This window comes from Heliconius melpomene, chromosome 9 (genome assembly GCF_056956725.1).
Source record: "Heliconius melpomene rosina isolate 202511_hmr_F chromosome 9, ASM5695672v1, whole genome shotgun sequence".
Lineage (NCBI taxonomy): Eukaryota > Metazoa > Arthropoda > Insecta > Lepidoptera > Nymphalidae > Heliconius > Heliconius melpomene.
Genome location: NC_140397.1, coordinates 6,914,288 through 6,930,675, shown reverse-complemented (window position 1 = coordinate 6,930,675; position 16,388 = coordinate 6,914,288). Strand labels below are relative to the sequence as shown.

The following is a 16,388-nucleotide window of genomic DNA, read 5'->3' as shown; positions in this document are numbered from 1 at the left end:
AATGTCAGTTCATTTTGGGTGACGTTTTCTTAAAACAACAAAGAAACTTTGCAAACCGGTGCGTAGCAACGACGGTTGTTATTAACATGGCAGAATAAATTGCATGTCAAATTAGAAAGTATTTTAATTTATTAGTATATATGTGTAATGTAATGTTATATAGCCTATAGCACTTCTGAAGAATGCAGCTTTCATACAAAACAAAAACATAGTAAATCGGACCAGTAGATCCAGAGATCTTAGCGTTCAAACAAACAAACAAACAAACTCTTCCGCTTTATTATATTACTAGCGGACCCGGACGCGGCTACGCCTGCTTGAAATATAAGAATATAATTTCTATAGAAATATAATTTCAATCTAGATGAAATGCTAAAAGTGACTATTATATTTATTTTCATAAGGATGAATATCAAAATGACGCGGTAACGAACGCGGTCGCGTAGCGACGACGGTTGTTATTAACATGGCAGAATAAATTGCATGTCAAATTAGAAAGTATTTTAATTTATTAGTATATATGTGTAATGTAATATTATATAGCCTATAGCACTTCAGAAGAATGCAGTTTTCATACAAAACAAAAACAAAGTAAATCGATCCAGTAGATCCAGAGATCTTAGCGTTCAAACAAACAAACAAACAAACAAACAAACAAACTCTTCCGCTTTATTATATTAGTATAGACTAGTGGACCCGGACGCGGCTACGCCTGCTTCAACTATAAGAATATTTATTAAATATATTCATTAAATTATTTTCAATTTTCAATAGAATTAGTAAGAAAATATAAGTTTAATAATCAAAAAGAATAATAAGTAGATACACATTATTAGAAAAAAATATCTGAGTTATTGAAATGAACCAACAAAAGGATTAAAAGTAACTAAAGGATAGATATTCTTAATATTAGAAAAAGCACCTAAAGTTTTCCGTGCGTGCGTATATAGATATCGACTCTACGAAATAACAACATTTCTCTCTATTAAGTAGGATAATTTTAGCGGGCAATATCAAATAAAATAAGAAGAGAACCAAAGTGTAGCTTAAATTAATTATAAACAGCAAATAATTACATAAACATTTACAATAGTTCGAAAATGTATGAAAATTTATAAAACCGTCAACGTCATCTGCCCGTTCGCGTCGGATATACTGAGCCGCCCGTAGGCTAGGTCATTTGGAATCAGTGACATCTCCTTAATTATTTATTAGAATGTTATACAGTAAACTATAATTTCAATCTAGATAAAATGTTAATAGTGACTATTATATTTATTTTCATAAGGATGAATATCAAAATGTCGCGGTAACGGTTGCGTAGCGACGCGACGGTTGTTATTAACATGGCAGAATAAATTGCATGTCAAATTGGAAAGTACTTTAAAATATATTAGTATATATGTGTAATGTAATGTCATATAGCCTATAGCACTTCTGAAGAATGCAGCTTTCATACAAAACAAAAACAATGAAAATAGGACCTGTAGATCCAGAGATCTTAGCGTTCAAACAAACAAACAAACAAACAAACAAACAAACTCTTCCGCTTTATTATATTAGTATAGATTAGTATTAGTATAGATATCTGCATTTATTTTATTTTCCGAAGTCGAGGTCGTAGTGGCGCAGCGGCACAAGCGTGCGACTGCAAGCTCTACAGGTTGTGAATTCGATTTCCATTTGACGAAATGAAATATTTAATATTTTCATTTTATCGCTCTGGAAATGAGGCAAAGTGCGGCGTTGAGTCCCACCGCTTAGCACATAATGACTCGAGAATTCGGTGAAGACTAGGAAACGGAATGTCCTAATGAGAAAAGGAATGATTTAGCACTAAGTCCCAGGAAAACCAGTAGTGTATTATTTTATATCTGGTTCTTACTTAACTCAATCTCGTAAACATATATAAAATTTCTCCGTTTTTTCTCCGAAACTAATGGCCTGAAAAAATTGGCATATATAGGTTAGGATAGTAGGAGAGCACTCAGAGAGGAGTCGAGTAGAAGAAGTTAAAATATTAAATATTTTGTATCCTCGAGTAGGAATCGAACCCATAACCTGTAGTGCTTACAGTAACTTATACCTCACCGCCGCGTACATGAGCACTGTAAGCGTGAGAATGGCCTCTAGTAAAACAATACGTATATATAAGAAAAAGAACTAAGAAAAAAATGAAACAAAAACATAAAATCATATTGAATTACAATTTATTAGATCAATTATAAAAATTACAAAGTTAATTAAAGTTAATGTCTTTTTTCTTTCCTTCCTTTTCCAATTGTCTTATTATTGATTACGTCACTATATATCAATTTCCTTATTATACAAGCTATACTTATCAATACAAATAATATTATACTTATCAGATCTATATACATTTTTTTATAAAACGGTAATGTCAAAGCCAGAGATTTTAAATGAAGCGCTCCTTTAGTTCTTACTACATACTCTATCCAGTATACTAGTTCTTCACCCGGTAGTTGTTGTCTATCGTGATATATGGCAGATATTTCTTTTGCTCTGGCTTTGTATCTAAAAGGGAAAAACAAAATATGAAAAAATGAACCTTTACATCTGTTCCTCATCACCAGATGATACATGGGAACCTAGTGTGTTAAAACACTCTGGTTCCATTATGACCAAACGTTTCAAACAATTTTCCGCAAAATTCTAGCGGCGTTGCGTGTTGAGCGACGGAACTTAACGCCGCGGTTAGTAATAGGAATATATTTTAATTTCATGCAAGATAATGTAGTATTGTCATGGGTATGATTTATCTGTGACCATTTCTGCAAATCATCAAAAGGTGGAAACAATGATATGAATTATTCTCATCTTTTGTTATCTATTCTGTTAAATTATTTTGCTAATGCTAGAAGCAAAAAGATTAGTTTTCTTAAAAGTTAATTTACATTTATCAGTAATTGTTATCCTATATAATAAAAAGCTGAAAGCTTACGATGAATTCCCAAGCATTTCCTCTATAGCCACATATATGTCGTAAGCCATATTCTCCGCCAAATGGATGATAATACCCAAGCCCTTGTTGGTAACTGCCAGCATGTTCACATATTGGTCACAGAGCACTGGTATTCCTATCACTGGTACTCCAAAGTGTACTGCTTCTGTAGTGGATAGCTGACCTCCGTGTGTGATGAAGAATTTCAGGTTTGGGTGTGCTGAAAAAATATTTTTTATTATTTATTAGTTTCGTTGTGTTCAAATATTATCTCTAGGCTCACCGGCACAGAGTCTGGCTGTTAACGCAACGATCGTGGGTTCAATTCTCACTCGGGGCAAAGACTTTTTTATTTGCTCGCGCTGGTAACAAAATAGACCACGGTTCCAGCTCCGCTACTTAACATGTTTCGAAAATTGGGCGCAAACTGGGAAACGGAGTGTCTTGACACTAAGTTCCCTCTGTCTACTCTTCTATAGAAAAATAGATATTATTATAATAATCAAAACATACCAAGAAGACTTTGCTGTGGCACAAATTTAAACAAATGAACATTTTTCGGGACCTTATCCAGGTCTCCTTCGTACTTCCAAATGACTGTTTGTTTCAATTTGCTGAACATATCCAGAAGCGAGTTCCTCATGTAGTCCGTCATATCTATGCTCTTCAAGCTGGTGCCCATACTGAAGTATATTACCCCGTCTTTAGCTCCATCCAATAAATTTTTCAGATTCTAAATATTATATTTAAAAAAAAAGTGATATATTATTTTAAAAATATGCAAGTTACGAATACATTAGATGAATAAGTTACGTTGTCAATATCGATTTTTTTTTTCAGCTTCACGATGTATCCCGCATGTAGCATGGGAAGCAGATGGTAGAAGCCTAGGGTCAAGATACTCTTTCTTAATTTTTCTCCAAATTTTGGAGGCATTGCGTTTTTAGTGGCGAAACTCAGCGTCGCGCTTTCTCTCAGCACCCGAGCGGAGAAATGAAAATATTAAATAAAACACTGCCTCGAGTGGGAATCGAACCTGTAGCGTTTACAGTTACAACCTGCGCCACGACTTCTTTTACGTTTCTTAATAACATGTACAAGAACTAACCTGAGGCAGCGGCTGAACCACTGCATCAATATGATAACCAGCAATGTATTTAGCGTTTTGTGGTAACTTGAACGGCGTTCCCATAGAAGGATGAGAGTTTAGAAGTAAAAGTGATCCATTATAAATAGCTTCTTCATACGATGGCATGCTCACTCCTCTGGCAGCAGCAATTTTTGGAAATAAGTCATTGTATACAGCTTTTTCGTGTGGTGTTATTATGGCGCTGGAAGAAAATTAAATTTTTTAGTATGAATAAATAAGTAAAAAATAGTAAGAAAAAATATTCTACATTATTGTTGTTCAAATGAAGTTATAAATCGAATGGAAATTGAATCCACGACTGTCACGTTTATAGTCACCACGCCACGGACGTCTAAATATTTATAAATTACTAGTCGGCGCGCGCAGCTTCGCCTGCTTGTTTGGACCCTTAGGGGTGTATTCTAATAAACCATGAAACACGTGTTCAATGAAATATTTTAATAAACTACGAAAGACACGTTTAATGATATATTTTTAAAAGCCTCAATTTCAAATTTTATAAAAATCGGTGACGATTTAAAGATTTTTCCATACAAATTTTCAACCCCTTATTTGCACTCTTATGGAGAGAATTCTAGAAACCATGAAACATATGTTCAATTAAATACTTTTAAGAGTCTCAGTTTCAAATTTTATAAAAATCGGTGGCCATTTAAAGATTTTTCCATACAAACTTTCAACCCCTTATTTGGACCCTTAGGGGAAGAATTCTAGAAAACGATGAAACACGTGTTCAATTAAATACTTTTAAAAATCAAAATTTCAAATTTTATAAAAATCGGTGCCGACTTAAATTTTTTTCCATAGAAACTTTCAACTCCCGTTTCACTCCTCTAGGGTTAAAATTTTTCAAAATCCCTTAGTAAATGTCCAGATTACGAAAGTAAACATCTGTCCAAATGTCACGTTTCTACTATCAGCGGTTACGGCTGTGCGTGCTTCTTACCTCAGTCAGTGAGGACAAGTCCTTTTATATATATAGATTTCAGACTTACCCATATATGGCTAGTTTTTTAATCAGCGAGTATAATTCATTGACTCGTTCCCCAAAACTCAGTGGTGGTCGGTGATTGGAGAAAACATCGACATTGTAACTTGGGTTTGGTATTTCATCCATCAATTTTAAAGTTTGCCAGTCAGCTTCTAAAGATCCGAACCAAATTAAAGGACTTCTGAATAGAGGAGCTATGCTGGAAATATTAAAAAAAAGGTTAATTTTTGCTTGATATTAAAATTTTGATGTTTGAGGTATTTTTTGATATTGCGTGTTGAATACGCTGGGCCCTGTCTACCAGAACGAGAAAATGAATATAATTTATTCCTCTAACTGGGAATCGAACCTACTACTGTCGCCGCGCTTGCAGTCAGATGCAGTTCCACTGCGCTACGACGACCAACTTTATGTACATAAATATCGACATCTATTTAACGAAGTAGGTATAATACAAAACTAAGGTATTGACAATATAACTACATTTATAAACATGATTGGTTTCTCGTTAAACTCGTTTCAATAACAATTTTACGACAAATCATGTTTCAATTATAATTATATTTTTTAAACTGCTTGTCGTTTTTTTTTTTAATTTTTATTATTATCTGTTAAACTGTTGGAATTTCGATGTTGTACATAACTGTAAAAGTTGTATATGCAATAATATATTTTTATTAATATTAAATCGATTTCCTCGAGGAAATGACAATATTTTTAAATATAAATAATCATTTTTGTGTTTTTGGAGGCCAGTCGTGGCGCTGGGGCACCAATTCTGTTAAAGTTCTGCCACTCAACACTCAATGCGTCCAGAATTGTGCAGAAAATGCGGAACGGAGTGTCTTAACACTAAGGTCCCTCTGCTTATCCTGCTAAATATAGGATACAGCATTTATCTAAAACAGAATATCTCCCCCCATAGGAGGGTAGGCAGAGGGCCTCGTGGCCTCCCTGAAGTTAATTGTAGACGGCTGCGCCTATTTGATTTTGGAAAGTTTGTTGACTTTTAACTATTTTCTTCCTAAACGGACAATGCGCAACAGTTCAGAATACTTAACTTTAAGGCCACAACTCGTCACCAGTACTATAAGTCCACTTACCCAGCTATCATGTCAGCGAAACACCATTCAAGTATCACAGCATTGAACTTTTGCTTTGGATCTTTAAGTAACTTGATAAGATCGGGATCTTCCAATGATATCTTTTGTAGAACAAAATTGAAATGTATAAATGTATAGGAGTTGCCGAAGCTTTCTTTTCCAACGAGACTTTTCAGTTTAAATATGTCCACTGTAGGGAAAATGTGTTATTTATTAATCTTAATATATATAACATAAATTTAACATTGAAACATTAAATAAATATTAAAGTAATAAAAATATTTAAAAATATTATGGAATTAATTTTTATGGAGGCTCGTTGTTTCGGTGGTTGTTAGTTCAATTCCTATTTGAGAGGATTATTTTTAAACTGTTGTGTTTTGCAGGATAAAGCGTGAAGGGAACCTATTGCTGTCTCTTTATTTGAATTTAAGTTATTCTAGACGGGTTTGAATCGAAAATGATTGCATCATGTTTTTTACATACTAGATTAAATAAATCTAAAATACTTATATATAAAAGAAATATAAAAATTTATTACACTTTTTTTCATCATCTTGTATTTTCAACCACTCCACGGGTGTTTTTAAATTAACTTCAGTTAGGTTAGCGACTGGCTTGTCTCTTGGAAACGTCGTGACATGCACAACCTAGAACAATTAATATATTTCTTTAACTTTATCCTGTATTTAGCAAGATAGACAGAGAAAACCTAGTGTTAAGACACTCCGTTCTCCACTTCCTGCCGAATTCCGGAGGCATCGCGTGCTGAGGGGCAGAACTCAACGTCAGTGCTTTGCCTCGACACCAGAGCGAACAAATGGAAATATAAACGAAAATAAATATTTCACTTCCTCGAGTGGGGATCGAACCCACAACCGTCGCGTTACAGTCACACCCTTGTGCCACTGCGCCACTACGGCCTACAAATATACAAATAATAAAAATCATTCCTGAAAAAATATGTCATAGCATTCTTACCTCATGCCCAGCATCAAGTAACTTCGTCACCATAGCTTGTCCCAATATCGCGTGGCTTTTCGAATACAAGGGGAAAAATACTAAAAATCTGAGAGCATCGCACGTTGATATCGTCAATATAGCCAATAAACTAAATATAATTATTTTAGAAACCATCTGTAAATAAAATATATTTTTTTATTGATATTAAAAAGAAATCCCCACTGGAGGGCATAAATTATATTTTTTTCGTTCTGGCTCCAAAGCAAACACCCGGTGTTGAGTTGCGCCACTCAACACGCAATGCCATGAACCATTCGGCAGAAAGTGAGGAACGTAGTGTCTTATCACTAGCTTCATCTTACCTATCCTGCTATGTGCGGGATACACGTGAAGCTGTTTTATGTTTTTAGATTTATTCACCCTAAGAAATTACTTAAATATAAGTAAGTAGATATATTAAAATATTATTACGGAAACCTACAAAGTTAACTACATTTTTAAAAAAATAATAAATAAAATATAATTATTTATTTCGATTCGTCTTTAAATACTACTATTTATTAAGTATATATCAACTATAATATGCTTAAATATAAAGCTAATTTTACATTTTACATAGTAGAGGGTAGAAACAAAAGCCGTTAAACGTTTTCTTAAAAAAAACAAATTTAGGATTATTTTAAAATTTTATAAGTTTATTGGAATGGTCGTAAGAAAATTCACAAATTACATATTTGCTGTCAGAATACCTAAATTGCATAAATGTAATTTACACATTAATTATGTACCCACATATATAAATTAAAAACATGCTATTTTATATTCTCATTTTAATAATACTAAATATATTTAATTAAATTAAATGATGTCGTTAAATAAATAATAACCCACTTCTACTAAATCTTTCCGTCGTTGTTTAACTTAAGAGTAATTCTAACAAATATTTAAATAGCTATATTAATTCTGCTAAGATAAGACAATTTTTCTGTAATAATTATATTATTTGAGGCCCAATTATAAAAAGAAAGATCGAAAATATCTTAACGAGAATGAAGTGTCTTAACACTAACTTTCGGGTTCCCGTTACCTAACCTCCTAAAATTTATAAAGTTTTCAAATATCAAAAAGTACACTAATAATAAATTGAATACTTACTTTAAATTATTCTTAATCAGTCGAACATCTAAAACAGGGCTCCAGCTTAAGAATGGTTTTCAATAAGGCAGGTCTGCGTTCCTCTCGTTATTCCAAGCCTACCCCAACGGAAGTTAGAACTCAAATACATTAGATTGTGCTCATCAAATATGGCGGCACCATAGATATTTAGAAATGTGGGTAGCTTAAGAAAAAAAACTTAGCTATAATATTTTTCTACCTGCTAATTTTGGATTTCGAATACTTTTATATAATCTACAGAATAGATTTATAACAGGAACTTATAGTAGTTGATAAATCAATTGTGGGTTTGATTTCAACATAAAAATGCTTATAGACAAAAAATTAAGATATTAAAGGAATTTAATATATAAATAGTGTGGGTTCTATTACCATTCGAGAAAATTAAATATTTAATATTTCCCTGACGTAAACAGAGCAATGTCATAATTCTGTCGTTTCTGTATGTCTGTCTGTGGGTTCACAGCTTTTTAATAGTAGTTTTTAATTGTTTTTTTTGTTTGAAAAAATGAATTAATCCAAAGTGTTCTTAGCCATGTGTTAATGATTCAAGGAAATATATTATGTTCAGCCGTTTGAAAATTCTTAGCTATTTTTCTACTTGTTTTTTTTTTTTTTTTAAAGTTTTCGTGTCAAGGGTTTCAATCAATTATTATACTATATGCTTTTTAATTATTAACAATAAGCATTTACTTTATACTTTTTGTAATCTTTTGTAACTTGTCATGTTAATGAACTGATAGCATTCTTATATGAAAAGATTATGATCATAGAAGCAATAATACTATACACGTAAAACATAATGTAAGGTAATTTCATAGTACTTATGTAAAATAAAAATGAAAATTCATTTTCTCTTAATATATTATTTACAAAATGTTATTACACTAACACAAATACTGAATATTTACAAACTTACATATTATGTGCTAATTATCAGAAAAATATTGAGATTAAAATGAATTAATAAATCAATGAATTAATGTTTAAATAACTTATATTTATTTACCCGACTGTAGCAATACTTGGCCAAAGAGAATTCCACCACTCAATACACAATGTTTCGAAAATTAGAAGAAAAGTGGTAGACAGAGTGTCCTATTACTCTATCTATTCTCCCACATGCGGGTTACACCGTGAAGCAATTTATTTATTTTTTACATATTACATACAGTCTTATTATTTAGAATCTTAAAAATAGTTAAGATTTATTATAATTTCAATGAAAAAAAATACCCAGCTTCAATTTATTATTACATACTAAAAAAAACTAATGTGACTTCTCTTTAATACTGCTCTTAGTCTTCTTATATGAGATTTTTTTAATAACCTTTACAAATGCAATTAATATTAATACTAATATTATTATAATATCTATATACATTCGTTTGTAAAATGGTAAAGTGAAAGCTGGTGATCTCAAGTGTGGTGCACCTTTAGTGCTGACAACATGTTCCACCCAAAATACCAGCTCATCTCCTGGTTTCTGCTGTCGATTGTGGTAAATGTAGGAGAGTTCCTTAGCTTTTGTTTTGTATCTGAAATGGAATATAAAGAGAGGTTAAATTTAAAAGCTTATTAAAACTTTCGGAGGGTTTAAATAAATAATTATTTTAATGTCCAAACGATGTGAGTTAGTTTCTATTAGTAATTAGCTAAATTTTCGAGCGGTGTAATAGCTATTACAATATTTTTATCAGAACAAAAACAGACATATTTTTTCTTGATAAATATTTAAAAAAAACCTTCTATGTATTGAACCTTGTTAAAACACATAGCAAAGTTTACTTCAAGAATATTAATAATTGTGTATGTATTTTATTACGTTCCAACGTAATTATCAATATATCCCCAACCTGTAAAGACAGTGCGTAATTGAGCTCCGCTTCAGCCACTCAACACTCAATATCTAATTCTCGGGCGGAAAGCGGAGAACGCAGTGTCTTGACACTAGGCTCCTTACTGTCGAAGTGTAAAACTAGAAAAACAATCTATATAATAAATAGATACTTACGCAGTATTCGTCAGCATTTCATTTATAGCAATATTCAATTCTTCATCCATGTCGTCAGCCAATTTGACTGTGATACCGAATCCTCTGTTCCCCACAGATCTCATGTTCGTGTGCTGGTCTCCGAACACTGGTAAACCTATTACTGGTACTCCAAAATGTATCGCTTCTGTTGTTGATAGCTGACCACCGTGGGTTATGAAGAATTTTGTTTTGGGATGACCTTAAATTGAAATATTTTTTGTAGGTTTATCCAGAGAAATTGTTAAGACAAGTTGTTCAAAACTTTAAGGTCATAATTTAAACCAGGGTTTAGCTTTTTATTTATATAATAATTATTTTATCTTACAAATAAACAAAACTGGATAAGCGCGAGTCGGGCTCGCTCATTGAGGGTTCCGTACAAAATTAGTGTCACGAGCTTTTTCTGAAATTCAGGCTTAGCTTAGCTCACTTGAACAAGCGGTTTTAATACCAAATTTTGCCCCTCTTTTAAGCTGGCTAGTGATGTTTAAACTTTATATGGAATTTGAATATTTTTATATATCAAAATATATAGAATTCCAAAAGTATTTAAAATCCCAAATACTTTGCCAAATATATTTAAAATCCCAAATACTTTGCTAAATATATTTAAAATCTCAAATACTTGCTAATATACAACAATTACTTACAGAGTATACTTAGCTGTGGGGCCCATTTTACTAAATGCACGTTTGCCGGAACTTTTTCCAAATCTCCTTCAAATTTCCAAATGACTGTCTGCTTTAGATTTCCAAACAATTTGAGAAGAGAGTCGCGCATGTGATCAGACATATCCACACTCTTCAAATTGCTGCCCATACTGAAGTATATTACACCATGTTTTGATTCATCCATTATTTTTTTTAAGTCCTGGAATAAGTATATAAAATTATAACTTTATATACTTTTATTAAATTAGTGAATCAATTTTACATTTTTAAATATAAATTATTATATAAAAAAAATACATTTAAAAATATAAAAAAAAACCACACTTCTGAGGGCGGGACAAGGGTCCAAGCCATCGGTGGCTAGGTCTCCACACAGAGGAACCTCCGCCGTCGTAAGATTATTATTATTACTCATTATTACAGAGAAGAATTTTATAAGATAAGCAAATATTTTTAATTAGGTTATTTTTATGATTTATACTTTCAATGCAGACATTAGTAAAAGTGAAAAGAAAAGAAAATTATAACAAATATCTATTTCAAACGAATGAATCTAAATTTTATAAATGTTATATTTGTGTCTTTGGTATTACAAAACATTCAAACTGAAAGATTTTTTAATTTCTTAATAAAAGCTGAGAAAATTAAGATACTTTTTACCTTTGCCATTGGTTTAACTTTAGTATCAATATGATAGCCACCGATGTATTTAGCATTTTGTGGTAATCTATAAGGAGTTCCTATAGAAGGGTGTGAGTTTATAAGCAAGAGTGATCCATTATATACGGCTTCTTCATAAGAAGGCATATCAACTCCTCGTTCAGCACCAATTGGCAGAAAAACTTTATTGTATAATGACCTTTCGAAAGGAGCTACCAAGATTCTGAAAAAAAATTGGAATTTCATCCATGTTACATCCCCAGTTCTTCTGTAAATTGCATGTTTTTAGAACAATGTGATGATATAGATTTTCTTATGGGAGAACGAATGACAGTCAAGTTTCTTTCCCTTATCCAGGAATAAGGGACACAAAAGCGGAGATGTACGGAGAAATTCAAAGCGGAGACTTACAAGATAAGCTTAGGGAGATGTGTGAATAACAAAATTCTATCGTTTATTAAAACATCTCTCTGCTCTTCTCTTCTTTGGTTTGATGGAGTTTGGTTTGATGTATAAAAAGTGTATATTTAACTACACTCGTTCAACCTAAATATTTTTATTTAAAAAAACAATGTACTACTTTTCTTATTAAAATGGTTAAAAAAACAATATAAGTAACTTACCCAAATATTAAAATTTTCTTAATCATTAAATATAATTCGTAAAATCTCTCCCAGATGTTCAGTGGTGGTATGCTCGTAGAGAATAAGTCGACGCTGTACGCAGGGTTCGGTATCTCATCGATGAGTTTTAACAATTGCCAGTGTGCTTCTGTCGATCCGAACCAGATCAGTGGACATTCAAATATTGAGGCTAAACTGGAAAAAGGGTAATTTTCATTTTATAGCTAGCCTACAGCCCTTACAGAGGGAACCTAATATTAAGACAATTCATATCTTCACTTTCCGACGAATTCTTGAGACGCGGAACTTGAGACGGAGAGATGCCTGTCGCAGTCACAACCTTGTGCTCCTGCTCCACGACTGGCTTCAAGTTAAAATACGAGGGTAGGTAAGTACTAAATAATAATATTTACCCAGCAGTACTGTCAGCGAAAAACCATTCCAATATGACACCATCAAACTTTTGCTTGGGATCTTTTAAAAGATTTATAAATGCAGGATCTTCTATAATACTTTTATGTATGTCGTGAACAAAGAATATGAAGAAAATAGAGTCCCCAAAGTCTCCTTTGCCCACAAGGTTTTTAAGTTTAAAGTTGTCAGCTGTAAATAAAAGATAACACTATTTAACACGAAATTCCTAGAAAATTAGATGGAAAGTGAGAGTGACAGAGTGTCTTAACACTTTCTCTGATTATCCTGCTATATATGGATATAGCATAAAGATATTAAAAGAAAAAATAACAATACTGAACACAATAATGTTGTTCCCATCATCACACCCCAACTATACCATAGTTACTTAATGTACCTACGATTAAAATAAATTTTCTTAATTTTTTTTTTATGTTTACGCTTTAATCTCTCTTAGCAGAATAGGAAAAGAGAACGTAACGATATTCCATTCTCCGTTTTCCGTATTGGGCAAGGGCCGACGAAAGAGAGATACGATAACAGCTATTACCACCATCACATCCAGATACTGTCCCATTTCGTCACGACCACTTTAAATCTCATGTTTGTAAGATAAAAAAATATATATACTTCTTTGAGCGTCTGCCATTCTCTTTTTGCCAACTTCTTCCATACTTATTTCAGTTAAGTTTGCTATAGGTGTTTCACGTGGAAACGCAGTAATATGGACTACCTGTTAATAATTTTCAACATCAGAATCAAATTTAATAATAATTTAAGAGAACTAAAATATTATTAAGTTTAAACTTTATAAGCCTCCTAAAATATTTTAAGTTTAAACTTTAGGAGATTTCTAGAGCGTGCTAAGCGCGACAGTTGAAGTTTCGTTTCGCACTTGGTGAAATTAAATATTTAATATTTTCATATTCTCGCTCTGGTAATGAGGCAGAACGTAGCGTTCAGTTCCGTGGAAAGATGGTCAATGAAATACTTATTTCGATAATAAATAAGAGAGATTTGAGTTAATAAAACTTTTGTTTTTTTTTATTTAATAATACCAAAGTGAAATATACTTATCTACTATGCGCTATTTAAGGGGTTAGGCCACTGTAACGGTCCAAAAAAAAAGGTTTTTTTACGAATTTTTTGCTTCCAAAATTGAAGGTAATTGAAAAAACTTTTAAGGGTGTTATCGGGCATACATTAAACTTTATTATGAAATTTTTTTACAGCGAAAAAGAAACAAAATGGTGGTTCCACAGCTATTTAATAATTATTGCCTGCTAAAACTTATTTACTATTACTCTATTGAAATTACCTCATGTCCAGCCTCCAGAAGTCGATTGACCACACCGTGACCCAGAATGCTATGGCTCTTAGAATATAAGGGGAAAAATACTAATAATCTCAATGCCTCGATCGATGCTAGGTTGAATATTATAAGAGCGGCAAAAATAATAGTTTTGGGCGCCATCTGAAAATATGAAAAATAACACTGAATGTTAGAACTGGCTGTGACAGTGTGGGTTCAATTCCCAGTCGGAGAAATTGAAATATTTCATATTTTGATTTCTTCGCTCTGAAAAAGAGTTAAAGGGCGGCGTTGAGTTACGCTACCCACCACGAAATGCCTCAAGAAATCGGCGGATAGCGGAATGCCTTAATACTAGGTTCCCAGGTTCCCTCTGCCTATGCCTAACCTACTATGTACGGGATACAGTGTGAACCTAAAAAAATATGTTAATACAAACAATGCAAATAAAATGTTGAAAATTTGCGATAAATGCAAATTTATTTGAAAATTTTTGATTGAACAAGTGTTATATATATGTCACTTCGATTTTCTATTGATTATAATATATTAATAACTCGGTTTCTATTTACATGCTGAAATAAATAAACGTTAAGGAAAATTTATGTTTTTTTGTTATCTTAATGTTAGTTAGTATAACCTCCATTTATGGGAATTACTGTGTAATCCCATAAAAAACAGTTGAGCTGTTCCGGAGATCACAAAGGGCAATCAGAAAGATAAACAAATTTTTTTTTTTAAGAAAACGTATAATAATTTGGACATAGCGTTCTCTACGGACGTGTTTAGAGCTTGGATCGTCTCGGAGAGGCACGGGTTCATATCTCGCTACGTTCAAATTTTTAGACTTTTTCTAAATAAATAACTTTTCTTTCTTAAGTGTGGAATAATACTTTAAATTCAGTAAAGATTAACAAAAAAATTAAAATGGTTTTTTTTTGTGTGTTTTGTCCCTGACTGACGCGTATATAATTACATAAACTAAAAAAAAATATTTTTCCAATTATATTCGACTGTCAGTCCTGTATGTTAGCTTTGATTGTACTGACAAGTAAAATATTTGTACCATATATATACGAGTTCCGTGTGTTTATTATAATAATAAATTAGTATACAAACTATAAAGTTATAGCGTCATAAAAGAAGTACAAAACAACTCAAATGAATCATTCTTGAATGATATTTAAAGACAAAGTACGATGTTAAAATATAAATAAATATATAAGAGGAAAATGCGGAATGTTTTCATATTATTTTTAGAGAGATTTCTGCCAAACTCTAGAAACATTGCGTGCTGAATGGAGAAACTCGTCATCGTTCCTTGTCCACCAGAGCGGGAATGAAAATAAAATTAAATTATCACTTTCACGCTGTATCCCGCATACAGCAGGGTAAGCAGAAGGAACCTGTTAACTTAGTGTTAAGACACTTCGTTCCCCACTTTCCGCCGAATTTTGGAGGCAATGTGTGTTGAGTAACAGAACTCAACGCCGCTCTTTACCTTTACATTAGAGCGACGAAATGAAAATATAAATGTAAATAAATATTTCATCTCCTCGAATGGGAATCGAACCCACAATCGTCGCGTTACAGTCACAGTCTTGTGCCGCTGCGCCACGACGACCTCACAATTCTCACTTAATGTTATTTTTTTTATTAATAAATGTAAGTACTGATAAATATTAGCAAAGAATATTTTAAACAACAACAACAATTTAAATACTTATCTATATGTTTAGGCTTAAGTCAATACTTAAATTATTAGTAATTCTAAAGTTTAAATTTGATTTTCGTAATATAATGTACAATCATTTCAAATAAATCATTATTATGAATAATTATTTAATTAAAATTTTCTCTTATGTTATGTATATATATAAATCAGACACCATTAGGTACTATAAATTTTATGGTTTTTAAAATGATATTTCACGTCAACAAAAAAAAAGAAAAACCATTAGAAATATTTTCGAAATTAACAGTACAATTAAAATATATTATTTTAATTTTTTTCAAACATTATCCTTTGGCTTTAATATAATAATAAATATAAGCGAACAAAGTCGCGTTTGATTCTCTATTATAAATAACTAAATCATTAGTTTAAGCGGGCGAAGCCGCGAGAGGGTCGCTAGTTATAAAAATAAAGTAACAATTTAACAAATATTATTTATATTTTATAATATTTTTTACTTTATTTACCTTTTCATTTCCTTATATTTACAGTTCAATAAACACAAAACCACGATCAGCACTGAACAACACTGAATAGTAACTGAGTGTCGCCTTGAGATAAGTTAATAACCCTACATGCAATACCGATGGAAG

At 32.0% G+C, this 16,388-nt stretch overlaps 2 protein-coding genes across 2 annotated transcripts; both read right to left on the bottom strand.

Annotated features, from left to right (window-relative positions):
* Positions 1-2,188: 2,188 nt before the first annotated feature.
* LOC146536398 (UDP-glucosyltransferase 2-like) lies at positions 2,189-8,486 on the bottom strand. The gene is made up of 9 exons (XM_085190291.1): positions 8,325-8,486; positions 7,188-7,343; positions 6,748-6,856; positions 6,207-6,396; positions 5,108-5,302; positions 4,071-4,293; positions 3,476-3,695; positions 2,963-3,182; positions 2,189-2,535 (listed from the first exon to the last, which is right to left on the bottom strand). Exons 2-9 carry the CDS (start codon positions 7,341-7,343, stop codon positions 2,250-2,252), a joined length of 1,599 nt encoding a protein of 532 aa, XP_085046417.1. The 5' UTR covers positions 8,325-8,486; the 3' UTR covers positions 2,189-2,249.
* Positions 8,487-9,191: 705 nt separating this feature from the next.
* LOC146536397 (UDP-glucosyltransferase 2-like) lies at positions 9,192-16,388 on the bottom strand. The gene is made up of 9 exons (XM_085190292.1): positions 16,263-16,388; positions 14,067-14,222; positions 13,379-13,481; positions 12,748-12,937; positions 12,335-12,529; positions 11,712-11,934; positions 11,031-11,250; positions 10,360-10,579; positions 9,192-9,883 (listed from the first exon to the last, which is right to left on the bottom strand). Exons 2-9 carry the CDS (start codon positions 14,220-14,222, stop codon positions 9,616-9,618), a joined length of 1,575 nt encoding a protein of 524 aa, XP_085046418.1. The 5' UTR covers positions 16,263-16,388; the 3' UTR covers positions 9,192-9,615.

What these genes read in the sequence shown, in the direction of transcription:
- LOC146536397 (XM_085190292.1), bottom strand. Translation starts at nt 14,222, where the DNA reads ATGGCGCCCAAAACTATTATTTTTGCCGCTCTTATAATATTCAACCTA. An exon ending in AATGGCAGACGCTCAAAGAA is followed by an intron (nt 12,938 to 13,378) that starts GTATATATATTT and finishes TTTTATTTACAG; the next exon opens with CTGACAACTTTAAACTTAAA. An exon ending in AAGAAAATTTTAATATTTGG is followed by an intron (nt 11,935 to 12,334) that starts GTAAGTTACTTA and finishes ATTTTTTTTCAG; the next exon opens with AATCTTGGTAGCTCCTTTCG.
- LOC146536398 (XM_085190291.1), bottom strand. Translation starts at nt 7,343, where the DNA reads ATGGTTTCTAAAATAATTATATTTAGTTTATTGGCTATATTGACGATA. An exon ending in ACAAGATGATGAAAAAAAGT is followed by an intron (nt 6,397 to 6,747) that starts GTAATAAATTTT and finishes TTTTCCCTACAG; the next exon opens with TGGACATATTTAAACTGAAA. An exon ending in TTCGCTGACATGATAGCTGG is followed by an intron (nt 5,303 to 6,206) that starts GTAAGTGGACTT and finishes TAATATTTCCAG; the next exon opens with CATAGCTCCTCTATTCAGAA.